A 19915-nucleotide genomic window follows, 5' to 3' on the forward strand; every position below is an offset into this window, starting at 1 on the left:
GGGGAAGCATGCTGGGTCTTCCTCATCACACAAAAAGTCCTCCTCCTCCTCATCCTCTAAGACGGAGAGGCAAGCGGCATCAAAATCCTCCTCAGAGGACCGTCCTAGGTCTTCCGTGAGTCGAGACGCTTCAGCAGGGAAGTCGGCAACGAAATCGGCTACGAAGTCTAAAGGCTCGGTGCCGGCGACTGGCTCGTCGACCCCGGTATCGCTGACGATGCCGATTACTATTCAGGCAGCAGCGGTGGGGATTCCTTCGTCGACGGGGACTCAATTTATGGCCTGGCAGCCAGAGGTTTGTGAACCGGCCCCCCCTGAGGTCCTGCTGCAAGACACGGCCTTGCCGGGGTCGTCGGTGGAAGGAGAAGGTGACATGGTTATGCAGCCGTCGGACTTGGGCCTACGGCCTTCCAATACGTCGACGACGAGTGCGAGTGGGGGTGTGGTCCCTCTATCCTCAACGTTGCTGACCCCCCAGACGGTTTTGTCTCTGGATGTGCTTAATACACTTCAGAAGCTCCTGCAGCGTCTGGATACGCAGATCCCTCAGCCTGGCACTTCATCGTCGATGTTTTCTGCACCTTCCGTCGACGAACAAGCTCAAGCAGCTCGCACGACGACCAAAAGCCCTTCGGCCTCCCAGGTGGTGAAGGATCGTCCTCGAGTGCAGGAGGAGGGTGAGCTATCGGAGTCCGATTCTATACGAGGTGATTCAGGGTCGGACATCTCCCTGTCACCGTCGAGAGACCCAACATGGAATTCGGATGTAGAGGTAGAGTCTACGAGGAGCCAGGCACAATCATCTCCTCCGGATGATGTGGGAGCCTTCGATGCAATGATGGGGAAAGCGTGTTCCGAGTTCGGCTTAATTCCTGAGGAGCAAAAGAAAGATTGTTTTCTTTTTGATCACATGGGTCAAAGGAGGAAATCGGTATTTGCCATCCCAATCCTGGACCACGTATGGCAAGAAGGCCTCAAGACGATGCGTCATCCGTTCTCGGAACCGGCTATTAAGGGGCGTATTGAGAAAAAGTTTAAAGCTCCGGAGTCCACTCCAAAATGTCTAACATCACAGCCACTGTCAGACTCTGTGGTATCGGCGGCAGCGGCTAGGAAGGCCAGAGTACAGCAAAAATGTTCAACCCCTCCAGAAAGCGAGGCAAGGAGACAGGACGCCTTCGGGGGAAAAAGGTGCTCTCAGTCGGCGCCACGACGGTAAGAGCAGCCAACTCCTTGGCGATTGTATCGCGTTACGATAGGGAGATGTGGCATAAAATAGCCCCTATCCTAGAACACCTGCCGGAAGAACATCGCAAAGCAGCCATGTTACTAGTACGGGATGGTGAGGAGGCCTCGAACCATGCAATTAATATTGCGGTGGACCTAGCAGAGTCGGGGTTCAAACAAATCAATCATGGCGTAGTACTTCGTCGACAAGCGTGGCTCAAATGTACTACTTTTAGACCTGAAGTCCAGTACAAAGTTCTAGACATGCCATGTGAAGGAGAACATCTGTTTGGAGACAAGGTTGATGAAGCCTTGAAGGGGATGAAGGAAGACACGGATACCGCTAGCTCTCTTGGCGCCCTCCAGACAGGTAGAGGTTTTCGCTCTTTTCGCCCCTTCAGGGGCGCCTCCGGAAACTCCCGCTTTGGAGCCTCTAGGGACCGTGGATTTAACAGGCCCTCATACTCCTCACAAGGCTACAGACGGGCATCCCAGTCGGCACGTAGAGGCAGAGATTATCAAGCCTCCAGACGACGAGGCTCGGGTCCCTTGTCGACGAAGGACAAGCAAACCAGCAACCAATGACGGCCTTCGGAACGTCCTGGGGGGTCGAGTCTCTCATCATATCGACCAATGGGAATGCATCACCACAGATCGATGGGTTCTGGACACGGTTCGCATGGGTCATGCGCTGCAATTCAAAAACAAGCCTCCAAGTCTTCCGCCAGTGTTTTCGGCCCAGCCCCACCTTCGAGGTCTAAGACAAGAGGTGGCGCTTATGCTACAAAAAGGAGCGGTAGAACGGGTTCCTGTGGCACAGGAAGGACAAGGGGTTTATTCCCGGTTCTTCGTCGTCAAGAAGCCAAATGGAAAATGGAGGCCCATTCTCGACCTGAGGGTACTCAACAAATGGCTAAAGAGCTCAAAATTCAAAATGCTAAAGCTCCAGGAGGTTATCAGGTCAGTGCAACCCATGGATTATCTGTCGTCGCTAGATCTTCAGGACGCATATTTTCATATCCCAATACGTCCACGACACAGGAGATATTTAAGGTTCGTCGTCGGGCAAAAGCATTTTCAGTTCAAGGTCCTCCCGTTCGGTCTCAAGTCCTCCCCCAGGACGTTCACCAAGTGCTTGGCCCCCATAGCGGCCCATTTAAGGAAGGACGGTCACCATGTCTATCCATATTTAGACGACTGGCTGGTCAGAGGCTCGTCCATGGAACAAACACGAAACAGTCTGGGGGCCACGATGTCCCTTTTACAGGAACTGGGCTTCGCGATAAACTTCAGCAAGTCCTCCGTAGAGCCCTTGAGGACCTTGGTCTTTCTAGGAGCGGAGTTTCATACGCACACAAGCCTTGTAAGACCATCCAGCGAAAGAATACAGAAGCTACAAAGCAAGGCGTCGGAATGGAAATGCGGTACCAGGGTGTCGGTGCGCAAATACATGTCCCTGCTAGGGACCATGTCGTCCTGCATTCCATTGATAAACAACTGCCGTCTGTTTATGAGACCTTGCCAGGAATTTCTAGCGGACCGTTGGATGCAGAGCCAAGGTCGCTGGTCCGACAGACTGGTCATCGACGAACAACTGGTACAAGCACTCCGCTGGTGGAGAGTTTCTACTCATCTAACGAAAGGAATGCCTCTGGTGGAACCGGAGTTCCAGAAGACGGTGGCGACGGATGCATCGCTGATCGGATGGGGAGCTCATCTGGAGACGTTACAAGTACAAGGCCGGTGGTCGTTACAAGAGTCCTCCCTGCATATCAACCTGCTAGAACTGAGAGCAGTACGGTGGGCTCTAAAATCTTTTCTTCCTCAACTGAGAGACTCTGTGGTGCGTGTCATGACGGACAACACGACTACAATGTTTTACTTAAGGAAACAAGGAGGAACACGTTCCAGGTCCCTGTCGACGGAGGAACAGAAAACCTGGCATTGGGCCCTGCAACACAACATGCTAATCTTGGCGTTCCACCTACCAGACGTGAGAAATGTGGAGGCAGATGCCCTCAGCAGGGAAATGAACGAGGTTCACGAATGGGTGCTGAACGACCAGCAACTACAACATGCATTCAAGAAGTGGGGACATCCTTCCATCGATCTGTTCGCGACGAAGGACAACAGAAAATGCCCACAGTATGCAAGCAGATGGCCTCAGCAGGGCTCACTGGGAGATGCGTTCTCCTTCCCATGGACGAACAATTCCTGTACGCATTCCCTCCTTTTCCTCTTATCCGGAGGACATTGCAATGGATCCTCAAGTACCCATGTCGGGTGATTCTGGTAGCCCCGTATTGGGCCAGACAGGTGTGGTTCTCAGACCTGCTGCACTTGGCTGCGGCGGAGCCAATGAGGGTCAGGAAGATCCCCAACCTTCTGTCTCGACAGGAGGGTATCGTCTGGCATCACGACCCGGACAGCCTCAAGTTGACGGCCTGGCTCCTGACTTCGCCGAATTTGGCCAGCTAACGATTCCGGAGGAGTGTCGTATTCTGCAAGCGGCAAGAGCACCTTCCACAAACACTTCATACTCGTACAAATGGAGGAGTTTCTGTCAGTGGTGTGGGGATCAACCAGATTTGGTTCCGAAGTCGATTATGCCGGAACAGCTCCTTCCATACTTGCTGTTCTTAGCTCAAAAGGGCTTATCGGTGTCGTCGATAAAAGTACACCTGGCCGCCATCTCCAGGTTTACACGTCAACGACATTCCGCACCATTATTCAGCGACTGCCTGATTAAGCACTTCCTTAAAGGGTTGTTCAGGAGTTTCCCTCCCGAGAAGAGATTTCCTCCGGTGTGGAACCTCAATCTGGTGTTAGCGTCTCTTATGAAACCTCCTTTTGAACCAATGTCATCGTCGTCTCTAAAGTTTTTGTCCTGGAAATTGGCCTTCCTGGTGGCCATCACTTCAGCCCGACGTATTTCGGAAATCCAAGCTCTAATGGTAGACCCACCATACTTAAGATTTTTTAAGAACAAGGTGGTCCTTGCCACTAACCCACAGTTCATACCGAAAGCGCCTTCAGTGTTCCATAAACATTCCTCTATTGTCTTACCTACGTTTTTTCCAGAGCCATGCTCGGGAGCGGAGCGCACGTTACACACATTAGACGTGAAGAGGGCTCTCAAGTTTTATCTTCATCGCACGCAACCTTTCAGGGAAACGAGGCAATTGTTCGTGGCCTATGGTCTGGGTGCTAAAGGCAAAGCCATTTCAAAGCAAGGACTGTCAAGATGGGTATCGTCTACAATTTCGTACTGCCATTCCAAGGCTGGGAAGCCTCTTCTGCGACGCCCAAGAGCTCATTCCACTAGAGCGGCGGCATCGTCGACGGCGCTGTGGTCTGGAGTCCCTCTGGGGGACATCTGCACGGCGGCTACCTGGGCGGCTACACACACTTTTACCCGCCAATACTGCCTGTCACAACAACATGCCGAAGATACTCGGATGGGACAGGCGGTGCTTCGACACCTATTCCAATAAGGTAAGCCCCGCTTGAGGGGTTAGTTCTGGTTGCAATTATGATTGAATATTGTTCGTTCTCTATGTTAACTATTGCCGATGGGTACACGACCATAGAGAACTGGCATTGTGAGGAAAGTATGTGAGTTTGCATACACACCTCCTCTTTTCGGGATGGTACTGCTATGTAATCTATTCTAAGCATGTGAATCCATGAAAGATCCAATGCTGGAGAAGGGAATAGTTTCTTACCTGTAACTCCATTTCTCCAGCATTGGTATCTTTCATGGATTCACATGCGCCCGCCTGCCTCCCCTGGCCATGCAAACTGGTTCCCCCACTACTTTGGGGGCCGAAATCTGAGGGAGCGCGGGGGCGGGTCCTGTATTTATATCATGGCGTCCTGACGGCGCGGGCACGCATGATACAAAACGAGGTGGATAGGACGCATAAGCGTCGAAAAAGTTTTCCTACGGGAAAGGGTCTATATAATGTACCGGGGATTCCCAGCCTGACGACGGGGAATATTCTAAGCATGTGAATCCATGAAAGATACCAATGCTGGAGAAATGGAGTTACAGGTAAGAAACTATTCCCTTCTCTATATGCTGATGATATGCTACTATGCTTGCCGCACGCAGAAACCAAACTACAATATATATTTTAGATGTGCTCGAGCGCTCTGCTGAACTATCTGGTATTACTATTAACGTACAGAAATAATGCTAGTTTCCCTTAGCTGAGAATAGGGGGAACCCCCGGAACACATTGCCAATTGATCAACTGGGAAGTGGACTCATTTAGATACTGGAAAGTGGATATCTTCCGTGACCATAAAACAGAACACTTAGAGAACAAAATGAAAGCGGTAGATCAAATTGAGAAGTCCATGACTTTCTGAGCCAGATTGCTGCTTTCAGTTATAGGGAGGATAGCGTTGTTAAAGATGGTGGTGCTCCCGAGGCTCCTGCACTTCTTCACTAATGTCCCGTACAACATACCCAAAGGCTTTTTCAAAAGACTCGACACAATATGTCATAGCTTCCTACGGCATAACTCAGGATGCCAAATGGCACTAGCTAACTTGCAAAGGCTGTACTATCAAGGAGGTGTAAAAGTGCCCAACTTTGAGGCTTATTTCGTGGCGTCCCAGCTGCAATTTGTCATAATTTGGCTGTCGGATGAGCAAACCCAGGACAACCGGTTGCTGCAGCCAGCATGCACCCCGTTCTTTTTGAGGGAGGTGTTATGGACTGAGGCACTGCAAGTCCCGAAACCCCCGCTGCTGTTGATGCTAGGTTGGACAATGTGGCATAGGGCTTGTCACTTTCTAGAGAAAGAAACACCCTACTCCCCCCAGATCTCACTGGTGACATTAAAAGCAGTGGACCCACAACTAAGACTAAATGTAAGGAAATATTGGGAACCCTTGGGTATAGTGACAGTGTGAGACTTACTACGAGAAGGTAGAGCGATGGACAACATATAAGAAATGCTTCTGTCCTCACCAAGCTAAAGCAGAAATGGACGGGCACAGGCAGGGCACTACAGGAAGATGAAAGAATAGAAACATTTTATGATATTTCGGAGGGTGGGCATGCAGTGTCAAGAATTTACGAGTTATTAATTTCTGGGTGGGGGGATATGCTGAGCAGACTAGGCATAGCTGGGAAGCAGACTTGCAGGAGCAATTGACAAATGCAGTATCTCGTCCACCGGAATCTTTGCTCTATTCCAACTTTTCGTGTCCGTCTAGGTGGGTCTTCCTAAGAGGCCTGGAAGAAATCCGGCAGTCTAATATCACTGGGGAGAAATGTCCACACAGGGGAAGAAAAGGGGTTAAAAATTCACCCTGAGGAAGGCATTTGATACTAAGCCCTACAGGGGGCATGCCGAAACGTAATGGGTTGATGCTAGACGTGATTCCAAGCAACTTCTAGAACATTTGAAACCCTGAATAACTATGATGTCATTTACGTAGGCAGGCCTGAAACTAGAAGCTTTTTGTGTGCACTGAGGGCGCCCTGTGAAGTCCCTCTTTGCCCAGAGCTCCACATGGATGCTATATTGAGAGCCTTAATTTTGGATTGCCTACGAGCACTCTAAACGCTTGTCATTGGCATTATTGTTATACTGGGTCTAAGCCACGCCCATTGCTGGAGCGTAGCAATGCACTGAGGAAGCTCGTGAAGTCCCTCTTTGCCCGGAGCTCCACGTGCATGCTGTATTGAGAGCCTCAATTTTGGATTGCCTACGGTATTTTACCTGCTGCAAAACACCTTTAAAAGACTTATGTCAGACTTATATGACAATCTAACTTATATACACTATTTTACTTTTATTTTAGATCACTCTAAACGCTTGTAATTGGCATTTTTGTTGTACTGGGTCTAAGCCACGCCCATTGCTGGAGTGTAGCAATAAAGGCAAATAACGTGGTGTGTTCAACACTAAAAACTGGCATGCCGAAGGGCCTTATGGCTGAGGCCCGAACAACCGCTTCTAGGGCTGTAACAGTGGACATCCAAAAATGCTTCTCTAACCAAAATTGCTCAACCCCGCAGATCTTGCGAAAACCTAAATCCCTAAAGCCTGGATTTAAAGACTCGACCATGATGGACATAAGTAAATTCTGCAAAGAAGCACACATGGCAATTCCATCATCTTCCGTAAATAACGGTCTTCCAAGTATGACAGCAAATATCAATCCGCCCTGTACAAAGACTTCTATGCAAGGAAAAACATCTTTAAGGAAGGTAAATGCTATCATTCATGCTTATTGTGATAGTTCTATCAATGAGAAAAATGTTGATTATGATAATGCTGAGCAAAATGGTAAACAGCCAAGAGACTTTAACACAATCACTGACACTAGCCTATTAGATAATGTATCACCAACAGCACAAATGAATACACTTGAAGAGTCCGCAATTGAAGTGGAATCTGATGTGGCGGTAATAGATCTTAATTTGTCTAATTCATGCTTTTCCCCACAATTGCTTTCTGAAAATCTTTCTGAAACTCAAACCATGTTTGCGAGTAGTGCTACAAGCTATTCCACTGCTAACTCTAATACTAATGTATCATATTGTGTTCCTACTCCTCGCCGACCTAATGTACAATCACCGAAAAAGGTGGTGTGCATCTTATGGAAATAGCTTTTAATGCAATGCAATTATCAGTAACCACGCTGGTTAAGTTATTTGAAACCCTCAGTGGTAAAATGATGGAACAGACAGCCAAAATTGAAAAACTTTTGCTATGGCAGCAACAAATTACTCCCTTTATACAACATAGATGCCCTCCATGTACAGCCAATCACTTACCCGTTCTTTCCATGTGCATTGCCACTCAAACTCTTAAAGAGCTCCAATCGCCACTGCGGGAGGTGACTCCCGTGGTTTTGTTAAAAACAACCTACGGTAGTCTTCCTCTTTTTGAGAAACCTGTTTGTGATATTGGTGCAAATGGTGAGCTGTTATGTCCTGACACTGGATTGAACATCGACCCGGTTATAACCGAAAAGAGTCAGAATCACATACGGTGTCAGTCAGACAAAGTGCCAAAGGTTGCGTATACCATCTTTACTAAAAATACCAAACGCTCATCGTCGTCCTGTTGTCATCCTCAAATTAAATTACATAAAAATCAAAGTAATGCAAGGAACATCAATACTGCCAAGACAAACAGTTTATCAAGAGATTGAATCCACCAAACAAGAATACAATATTGGTGGCAAACAGTTACCAAAAAATGCCATCAGATTACTCTGAATAAAATGACAACTCTTATGCCTGAAGTAAACAACTCAACAGTATCTTATGCTCCTCTTGACGATCTTGTCTTGGCAGTATTAGCTCAAGATAAACATGATGACTGTAACTTGAGCTCAGCACCAATAATTCCAACAAAAATCCCTATTGTGGATGAAGACACACGCTCTGAATTGGCCAATAAAGAATTTCATCGGCAAGAGATTAGCAAAGCGGTTGATGCCTATATGAGTAGGCAGCCACAACCTCCTATTTTGCCAGAGAATAACAAGCCTCAAGGCGAATGTTGAACAGATTGGGAAAAAACTGCACCTCCCCTCCCCCAATGAAGGTGAGAAAATTCGAGCCTGCCCTCCAATCCATAGAGTCAGAGCTCCCCTACAAACCTGTACAAGTGAGACAACGGATGAGTTTCATCATGTGATCAATGACCAGCTGTGTCACAATTCTTGTGCTTATAGAAATTGTAAGATGGCAACGATGTTTGAGAATAAACATGCCATTTTTTTCTCAGTTAGATCCTGAGATTCTCCAATTGGTACAAACAGCCATAGACACCAAGGCCAAGAGCTTGGCTGATAATCCTACCTCAAGCTCGAATTCCCTAAGAACAGCAAAAAAAGGCTTAGTTGGAAATCGGAACATGAAACTAGCTGCACATTTTTCGCTTAGGATAGCCTGTAAACCAAGACCGTCCCCTCAATATGATTTGAACCGTAGGTCAATTCTGGCCATCTTCTCTGACGTTCCATCACTTGAAGACATTAACACCTCTGATATTGCATTAGTGTAGTGTCCTTCTAAAACTAATCTAAACTCTTTAAGAATCTGGATGAGCTCTAGGATCATTCAGGATGATATAGATGGCAAAAAAAGTAGCTTATCACATTGGGTTTTGTAGTTACCATCGCCACGGTAGAACCCAACGTGTCAAGTGGCTCTTATCACCAACAAACAATTAAAACCCAAGTTCAACAACAACAAGCAAGTAAAAACAAAGTATCCCTTTCAGTATCTTAGCAAAAGGCTTTAACTGGTAAACAAAGAGAATGTCTGTGTGGGGTCACCTCTCACCCAAGTTAACTAGTGGGTGCATCAAGCTGTCAGACCATTTCCCTTCCTGGCTGGAATACAAGGGGTTTTACTCATTTAATAAATAACAGAAGTCTCCTAATAAAACATAATATTGTCATGCTTCAAGAAACATGGATGACATCTGTTCCCTTGTGGGGTAATTATGATCTCTTTCTGAATCCTGCCACTAATGTGAACTGTGGGAGACCCAAATCTGGCCTACTCATTGCCATAAAAATTGAACAAGGCATTTCAGCACAACAATGGGCATCACCCAATAAATATATACAATTGGCCAAGGCAAAGATTCATAACATCACATTTGCCTTGATCAATGTATATTGGAATCCAGTGGGTATATATCGGATGGAAGGTTTTTGAAAGATCTTGGTGATCTATTAAATCAAATTATAATGGACTCCTCAATTTCACATATTATCATTGCTGGAGATCTGAATCTTTATTGCTTGTCTGAAAAACCATTGAATACTGATACTAGGTTGGCTAATTGGTTATGTTTTGTCGCTAGTTACAACGTAATTAAACGTAAGTGAGCTTTTCCATCCGATATTCCTCCTTGCCTGACATGGAAAAGGGGCAACTGTGTTTCAACTATTGACTTTATTTACGTCGATGCACAACTCTTCCATGGCATTGCTGATTTCTGCGTAGTGGAAGATAACAACAGTGATCACAATAAATTAATAGCACAGTGGGTTACCCCTAAATCTAAGACACCTGACCGCTTGAATTATCAAAAAACGTGTTTAATTGACAATGCTGGTGTTAATCGACGGTGATGGTCAGAGAAATTGTTAATTGAATTCAACTCGTATTTGGGCACCCAATTAATCAAACTGAGAACTTCAACCCCAGAACACGGCATTGCATAGTCTGATATGATGCAATATTTCCTAAATCATGAAACCTATAAGAAGTCATCGTGTTCTAAGCCAAATATGCTTAAATTGCATGATTTTAATTGGGAAGTAAAAGCAAAGAAAGTCCATTATTGATACCTCAAACGACAAGCTTTGAAAGAACCACTAGCAATGAGAACTATGATACTGGCGAACACTAAAACCAAATCTAAGATCTGGTTAAAATCAAACCAAGCCAAAATATACCAAAAAGATGGAGAGTCCATGTTGCGCTCATTACAATCTAAAAATATTGCAGGAACTTGCTCATTATTGAATCAAGCCACCCAGAGCTCGCAGACCATTGTTCAAGCTAACAATCTTACAGAGCAAACATGGATCACCCACTTCACTGAATTGTACGCCCTTCCACCAAATGCATCAAGTTTAGAACTAATGGAAACAACCAATAAATTCCATCTGGAGTTTGATATGGATGCTATACGACACTTCATACAGAAAATTAGTTAGTCAGGAGCATGTGGCCCGGACGGTCTGTCAAATCGAATATTGAAAAGTCATCCAGATTTGTGGGCAAATATCTTGTTTAATATATTTACCCACATAAATGCAACGAAAACCCTCCCGGCCACATGGAAACATTCCATTATAGTTCCAATTTATAAAAAAGGCTATTGAACAACATAATCTAGCTATCGGCCCATAAAATTATTCTAGAGTAGATCTTTCCCGGGGCGTCAAATAATGCTAAGGGACCTAAATAAATTGACTTTGCAACAGCAACTTAGAGATCCTCAGGGTTTCTTGCAGGCCTGGGAACTTATTTCAATCTTATCACCTTAAACATGCTAAGATCTAAATATGCGGCCAGAGATCAACCTCTTTACTTAGCATTCATTGACTTTCGTGCCGCGTTCGACGCCATTGACTGAGCTATTATGTATTACAAACTACTGCGGTATAAATGTCCCCAATCTAGTTTGACCTTAATCATGTTACTTCATTCCAGTACATCTATGCAAGACAGACTAACCTTAGCAGGCAAATTGTATGCCTTTTTTGAGACCCATTGACGACTCAAACAGGGTTGTATCTTGGCTTCCTCCATTTTTAATTTGTTTTTGTTTGATTTGGGTTTAGCCTTTCGAGCACTACAATGTGATCCTCCCAAATTAGGCGCGCATCAGATATGCCATTTGCTTTATGCGGATGATCTTATTTTACTATCGCAAACTCCGACAGGACTGCAGATACTACTAGATGAGCTGGCTTTGTATGTGACAGCCAATCATTTGATGATTAATATCCAAAAAACGCAAATGGTATGTAAGAAACACATGAAAACAAAAATAAGATCTTACAACTGGTACTTACATAAGGAGCCCTTATTAAAGGTTCAACAATACAAATATCTTTGAATCACTATTACTGATTGCATGTCTTATGTGGTGATTGAACAAGAGATGATTTGTAAACTCCAGATATTAACCTCACAAGCCAAGATACTTAGAGGCAAATTTGGCAAATTTTCCCTGACACATCATGCAATATTACCAACAAAAAGTCATTCCCAGAATAAGGTATGGCATTGAGACCTTTGTTCCAAAAGATCAGAAATGGTAGCAAAAGCTCGAATCACGGTTTTGGAAGCAATTACTTAATTTACATAAATCTACACTGTTCCCACTCATTCAACATGAACGAGGTTTAGTATCGTTAGAATCACAAATTAAGTGGAAAATGTGCGTTTTATTTAGGAAATCTATCATTGGGAACATTTCTGATTATGGCATTCTAGTCATTATGGCCTAGCATCTATTGGCCCGTGAACAGCGAAACAAAAAATATTCCAACATGATTGGATTGAAAACCGTACAACATGCCTTAAATACAAGGATTTTAATCCCTATTTGTTTGTGCACAAAAGATATCGAAAAATGGCTGACTATCTTATTAAATGCCCCTCACCCTCACCATACATACACAATCAATATTTAAGATTCAGGCTGAATTTATGTTCGACACGAGAGATCATGGCTAGAAGGAAACAAATTTCAATTGAATCAAACTACTGTCGCTTTTGCCAAGATAGGGGCGAAAAAGAAACTTTAGAGCATTGCATAATGGCATGTCCTATGCTGACTAATATACACCAAACTCAAATTAAGAATTATATAGGGAATAACCATTGTAATATAGAAACAAGTGAAATTTGGCAAAGATTATTTAATTTCTCTAAATTGGCATTGCGAGTGGCAATAGTTCACTTCTTGGATGCGCAATTTCCTAAGGATGGAAGGATGGACAATGAAACTCAATGATATATAAAGAAATGTAATGGTGATTTTCTTACTCTTGTGTTTTAAATTAATGCAATCAATGTAATTAATGCATTTCATTCTTTTGTTACGAAGTATTAAGTGTTAAATGAGTGAACAATCGCAAACATGATTTTGATGCACATGTTAAAACTATGAAATTTTTCTCGATATTTTGATGAAATTATTTCTTTTTATTATATATGTATTTGAAAGGATGATTATATTATCCACCCAAATAAAAATAAAAAATTCAGTGTGGGGTAGAGCACTAGCTTATCACAAAAAAGTGTTTAGAAATATGAAGCTCCAGCTGATTCAGTTGTACGTAACACATAGGGCATATCTAACCCCGAAGAAGATAGCTAAATTTAGCAATGCTACGGAACAGACCTGCCCAAAATGCGGATTGATTAATGCGGATCTGGTACACATGTTCCGGGGTTGTAGTAAGATTCGACAATATTGGGTAGAGATAGCACAGGCCTTAGCCAAGGCGGGTATAACGCTAAACATAGGATCTCCCGCAGCCTGTATGCTTGGCATGTTTGGGCACCCGAAGCAGGCAAGGCATGTGAGTGAATTGAAAGATCTGGCATGTATTCTGGCGAAACGTAGGATAGCAATGGGTTGGAAAGTGCCCAAAGGACCGGATGTACACCAGTGGTGGAGGGACCTCCACAAAGTAGACGCTGGCAGAAACCTCAGTGTGGCAAGAGACAGCCCGTCAGGGCCAAGAAGAACAAAACCTGGACTTGGACATGTGGAAGCATATGGTGCACGACTGATGGCCTCGGCGCACACCGAGTCTCAAAGGACAACAAATGCCCCATTGCAATTGGCAGATTAGCGTCAATGTATATGCGTAGTACAGTTTGATGTATAGTGGCAGAACAATGTATGTGGAATAGGCTGGGGGGCGGGCTAGCGGAGTTGGGGCATGGGGGAAATACAGAGACACAATTGGTTGTATGTTGCAAGCAAACGTGTATAAGAGACTGTTATACTGTGGTTTATAATGCAATAAAAATGTTTTTTTTTTAAAACCTACCTTTAATAATGTTTCCAGCTGTCCCATATACTGGTGACTTATTTCACAATAATAACTCCCCTCTATGTGGAAAGGAACCTATTGGTAACTAGCTGGTCAGCACTGCTCCCCTCTCCACCAGGGAAATCTACAACCTCTGAAACCAAACACCAAACCTCACTTGAATAAACAGATTATCTTTATCTGCCAGAACATGCCCTGAGGTGCTGAAACGGTCTAATGCTTGGGCATAGCCTTTGGTGACATCCAGGCCTCATTTGGAGGCATGCCTGGAGGTGACGAGGTGACCTAACACAGTTGATCATGAAAAGCTACATTGACAAGTCGGGCTGTAGTTCAAATGAGCTTTGGAACCTCACTACTGCAGACATTTAACCCGTTTAATCCCCTGGTGGCAGTGTGTAATCCTACTCGGAAACAGAAGAGGTGGTGGTTGGAAGGTTTGGAATTAATAATTACCTCTGGCATTGCTATGGGCAACCCTACAGACCATCGTTCTTTGCCTGCCAAGCCATTACAAAAGGGGAAAGACCATATGCAAATCAGGCTTGGTCACACCCCAAAAGGGGTAGTCCAGCAAGAACGGCTTGGTCACATCCCTTTTGCACGAGACCACAAGGATCCTCAGGCAAGCTTCAGCCTCGTTCGGCCTCATCAGTGAAGAGTAGCTTGGGTCGCTGGTGCCAGCAAGCACGGGACCCATGTCTGGGCATACCCATCCCACCCGGGGTGACTTACTCAAAACAAGAGGTGATGGCTGGAAGGTATGGGATTAATCCTAACCACTGGCATTGCTCTGGGCAACCCTTCAGACCATCGTTCTTCGCCTGCCAAGCCATTACAAAAGGGTAAAAAAAAATGGTGGTGTGGGAGGTTGCCCAGAGCGGTGCCAGTGGTTCAGATTAATCCAAAGCCTTCCACCCATCACTTTTTTGGTTTCAGTGTGTCTCCCTATTTGAGAGAGCGTTTGCTCAGACGTGGGTCCCTTGCTCACTGTGCCATAGGTGCTAAGCTGCACCTTACTGATGAGGCCCAACAAGGCTGACACGTGTTTGGGGTTGCTTGTGTTTCCGTGCAGAGGTGACTTGCCGTGGCAGTTCGGGCACGGCTGCTCCAATTGGTGGCAGTACCTGACTGATTTGTATATGACTGGACCACTTTGCAATGGCGCAGGCAGGCTAAAAAACTGGCGTGGAAGGTTGCCCAGAGCAGTGCCAGTGGTTCAGAATAATTCAAAAACTTTCACCTATCACTTTTTTGGTTTTCATCCTACTTGGTGCATGGTACTCCTTGATCTGTTTTGAGAAACATTGAAACCAACCACTCTTTTTCATTGCTAGTTGGGATTCCAAAAACAGACAAAATACATGTAGTAACATCAGTGTTAAGAAAATGCATCCGAAATCCCCTGATTCCAATGCAAAAGTAGTTCAGACTTTTTAAACCACAAACGGCATTTCTTCTTAAGCTCTTTGGTAGACCTGCTTATAGATCACATGACAATACTCCCCCATGAAGTCTGATAACTGTTTATTTGCGAATAGTGTGATATAGTTAATTAAATCTATACCCACTTTACATATTGTTGATCCAATTCATATTATGAAACATACAAATTACAATACCAGAAACCATATATTCTTACAATACTTCAAAGAAAGGATTTCACAATTTAAATTGCTTCATTATCTTTCCCGCAGTCATTGCTCTATTATCATCCACGGATTAGTCACAGCTAATATTGCAGATTTTTGATTGCCCAAAAAGCAACATTGCCAAAAATAAACAGTTGATGTATAAATTCTACTGACAAAATTACCCAAAAACGTAATATGTACAGAAATGTTATTTACACATAGTTAGTTACAAGAAGATGCACCAACATATGATTATCTGTTCGTCCAAATAGTGGACAAATGTGCTTAATTATGGTTTTAAAATCCCATGAAAAGGGGAAAAAAAGGTGGGCACCACCAGTTTGTTAACTTCGTAATGCCAATATAGCTACTTAAGTTTTATGAGGTGCACTGTGGAAAAAACCCCAGGCACAATGGAAATAAACACCATCTTTAGTTTTCTAGAGTCCAAACTGTAGAAATGTGTGTGCTCACAATCTGCTCAAATGAGCTGCAACTAGAATTTTAGTTTGTTCACTTTATCCTGGTCCATAATAATAATGGGCATCAGCCCATTATTTATATAAAAAAGTGCACAACGGTTTAATATTTGCAAATGAGGAAGAGTGTTTACATAGATTATGGGTATGCCTTTGCATTTTGGACTATGTCCGTCTTCAGAGCAAACCCCACATACTGAAATTAAATCAATGATCAGACACCAATATAAAAGATTTTAAAAAAGGCTTTATAACACTCTTGTACAAATAAAAAATAACATAATGAAATACCATTAGTTATCCAGGTCCTGCAAAACTTTTCTATATTCTGTTCATAAATAATATGTACATAACTCATGACCTTTACACTGTGAATCCACACCAGTACCAAACATGATATATCCTCCCCTGTTAACATAATAACAAAGACAAAGAAAATTCAAGTATTACCTACTGTCTGTGCATACCATTCCAACTAAAAAAAGAATGAAACAAAGGTCACATCTGTAAGATTTCTTGCCTACTGAGGGTAACGAATCACCCAACCTCGCAGGTCCAGAGAGGCGCTACTATCTAACCCGTCTCATCGTACCTTTTTAACCTGTCATCATACCGTTTAAATTGTATGAAATGTGGTAACCGTATAGTGACACCTTCAACGTGATGACGTCACATGCGTGTGACTTTGTTCTGATCTCCATCAGCACCCGTACAATCTCATATAATCATACTTGGATTAAAAATGACTAATAATTTTAAGTCGTTGAATCTATGTTCATGTACACTTTATACATTCTAGAATGAAGCAATTATTTGTAGGAACATTCATAAGGTCAGTTCTACAAATAGACCATACTCGTGTTGTTCAATTCCCTAAGACTGTGCATGTTTCAACACTGTTTGAAATGTACCATGTCCTCATGTGTAAATCTATCACTGAAATGTATCATTCTGTGCGATACAATATATAGTTATACCTAACTCAAAGTCAATTAAACATGATATGTGAGCTGTCACACATGCACACATTGTTCAAACAATTTCGACCTAATATAGGATGGTGAAAATTATGTCACACCAACATCATCATGAATCCCAATCATCATGCCATCATCTGAGTACTACTGAACTGTGGATTAACACAAAGCAATGTGCAAATATGATTGTTTGCAAAAAGTTCAGCCTTTGTATGTATCCATTACATCACAGGTAACATGAAAAATCAAAATCTTCATCCTTCCCATTTGGGGTGACCTCATTCAATTTGTCCTTTCAAAAGATCTCTCTGATCCAACCTCTGTCCTAAATTCTCATATGGACCATACGTTCTGACTGTTTCTAATACTTGCAACCGGATCTGGGTGATATTATGATGTTTCTCCATCCAATGGCATACCACTGCTCAATTTATGTTCTTTGTACGGATCCATCAACAATGCTCATTCCAACGTAGTTTACATTGCCTGGTAGATTGTCCAACATTATATATCCCAAAAGGCATCTTCTAGAATAGATTGCATTGTTGGTGTCGCAGTTTACCAAAACTTGTGATCTTTTCCCCCGACCTTGGGTGGAAAACAATATTCCCCTTGGTTTACGAAACTGCAGTTGGAACAGTGCATGCAAGGGAAAGTACCAGTTACTTTGCTTTTGCTTTGCTGATATTTGGTTCTGGTCAGTGTGGTATTAACTAGTTGGACTCTTTAGTTACTGATTCACTGATATGCGAAAAATGGGAAATTATTGCAGAAAATGTTCTGCTCGTGTATCACAAGTGAGAGTTCTCCTATGTTTCTGGATAATTGGTGGGGTGGGGCTGTTTGTGCCGGAAGGTCTTGAAGGGACCGGGGTGAGCCCCCTCACCCCCAAAAACATTTCCCTGGTGGTCCAGGGCTCCTTTCTGCTTCCCTGGAGGCGCAGAAATGAGGATTTGGCCCCAGGCTGCCGCAGCTGGGAAGCAGAAAGGCGCACTAGGCCACCAGGTAAAGGATTTTAGGGGTGGAGGGGCACGCCCCGGTCCATTCAAGCCCTGATCCATTCAAGCCTCCATCCTGAAAATGGCCACAAAGGTGGCGCAAAGTTGTTTGCCTTCTTTAGGGGCAACGTGGTGCTGTCTTGAACCCATTTGCCCCCAAGGAAGGGAAAACAGCATTCCACTACATTGTTGGTGGCAAACTTAGGGGCATCAGGGGGCAGATAGCAGGTACAGGTGTGAAGGCAGTTAGTTATGTAGCAAGGGCTATGGAAACTGATACACCTGGCATCCTACTCCTAGGGATGCTAACTTTAATTGATCTGCATATATATATATATATATATATATATATATATATATATACACACACACACACACACACACACGGTTCCCACACACACAAGGTTCCAATCACTCGGGTAGAGTCTGAGGAAACAAAATAACAAATGTTTCATGGCAAACGCATAGTGCTTATGTGGTTTGCTACTAAGTGCTGTCCTGCACATCATACATACACGCCCTTTAATAATTACACAGCTTCCACTTCATCAGTGTGGCCAGTTTCCTTACCTCGTGATTGGAATTCCATCTGGAAGTGGAACTGCAGCTGTATTATTATTATTTCTTTTTATATCTGGTTTTGAAACCAAGTTGAATGATGCTTGCCCTGGGTAGAAATCTCCCCTGCGTAAACTCTAACCATGAATTGATAGCAGTTCTTCATCCGAAAGCCTATTTACTATGTTATTTGACTCTTCGAAGGGTAGTCTGCCTATCTCAGTGTTCACCAGGTGAATCCCAACCACATACTTTTTAGGCAGTCCTGACCTGTTAGGGTTGTCCTGTTTACCTTTGAGTGAATGTGCAGCAGTAGTTCTCCAGGTAGACTAGTTTTCAATATGATGTGCATTCATGTATTCTATTATGCATTTCAGTGAATCTTTTTCTAGTTTCTCAGTTGTGTTCCTTTAATGATGCTTAAGATCCTCAGTTATTATAGTGCGTAGAGCTTAATCAGGTCTTGTTGTTTTTGCATTACTATTATCTGCTGTTAGATCATTTGGTTTCTCTGTTTAAACTGTTAAGCAGCCTCCATCTCTTTTGAAGAAGAGCAAGCCTTGCAATAAGGCTTCTACCAAAAGTCTTGGTGACTTCAAATAATGAGTTGCTCTCCCTTTATTCGTGGTTAATCTAATCACTGAATGTTACCAGATTTCTAGTTAAGAATCAAAGAAAGATTGTAAATTCTCTTGCGTTTGGAAAGAACTTATGAGGATACTTCATTCTTGTTATAGTAGCTCAGTCGGGTCTATGGGAGAATAGCTCAGGGGCAACTTGCTCACCTTGGAAGCAAGATGACGCAGAGCAACACAGGTTTGATCCCCGGGTCAGCGCTTAGAAACCTCTGGGAATTAAGCATGTTTTAAATGACTTATTATTATGTTTGCACTTAATCTGTTTTAATAGATCTCCGGTGTACTCTTAAAATGGAATGCCATATGTTCATTTATGATCACAATATAGAAATGCATACCTTTCACTTGGATTTTCCCATTGTCACATGGATCAGGTGCTCAGTGAATACAATTAATTTGAACCTTTTCCTCATTTGTGTATTTGTAGGGTGGAGAAGTGCATGACGGTTCTGATTTGATTGGTCCGGCTGAAACCACTTCCGATTCTTTGACCGACAGTTTATCCGACTGCAGTACAGAAGGTTTGTTCTGATCTTTAAAAAACGGTGCCTTTGTCAACAGTAAAGATTTCTATTCTGTTAAAGTCCCTTTTTCGCTTTGTAATTAAAACTACCCAAGATACTTTTGTACTACTTGATGATGGATATAAGTCAAGCAGTGTACATGTTTTTTTTTTACTGTCATTAAATCACCATGAACTCAGATTTTCACGTTTCTCCTTTATTAAACTAATTGATTCAGAATATGTGCTACTCTTTTGGTGTGAAGGAATGGGCCACAGATAAAGACATGCTATGATATTCTAATCCCGGTAGCTAAAAACTGCTGCTG

At 43.5% G+C, this 19915-nt stretch overlaps 1 protein-coding gene across 6 annotated transcripts in view; it reads left to right on the forward strand.

Moving 5' to 3' along the window:
• Positions 1-19915, forward strand: part of RPS6KC1 (ribosomal protein S6 kinase C1) — a 1976431-nt gene that overhangs the window by 476081 nt on the left and 1480435 nt on the right. For 5 of the 6 annotated variants that reach the window (XR_011268209.1, XM_069608548.1, XM_069608550.1 and 2 more), the window contains one exon: positions 19512-19605. Coding sequence is in view for 5 of the 6 variants with exons in the window: in XM_069608548.1 (XP_069464649.1) it covers positions 19512-19605 (94 nt within the window). In the remaining variant the exon portion in view is untranslated. Of the gene's footprint in view, positions 1-7273; positions 7457-19511; positions 19606-19915 lie in introns of those variants that run through there. The other variant, XM_069608551.1, reaches the window with a different exon arrangement.

The sequence above is a fragment of the Ambystoma mexicanum genome, chromosome 4q (assembly GCF_040938575.1).
Source record: "Ambystoma mexicanum isolate Mex_15411 chromosome 4q, UKY_AmexF1_1, whole genome shotgun sequence".
Taxonomy (NCBI): Eukaryota; Metazoa; Chordata; class Amphibia; order Caudata; family Ambystomatidae; genus Ambystoma; species Ambystoma mexicanum.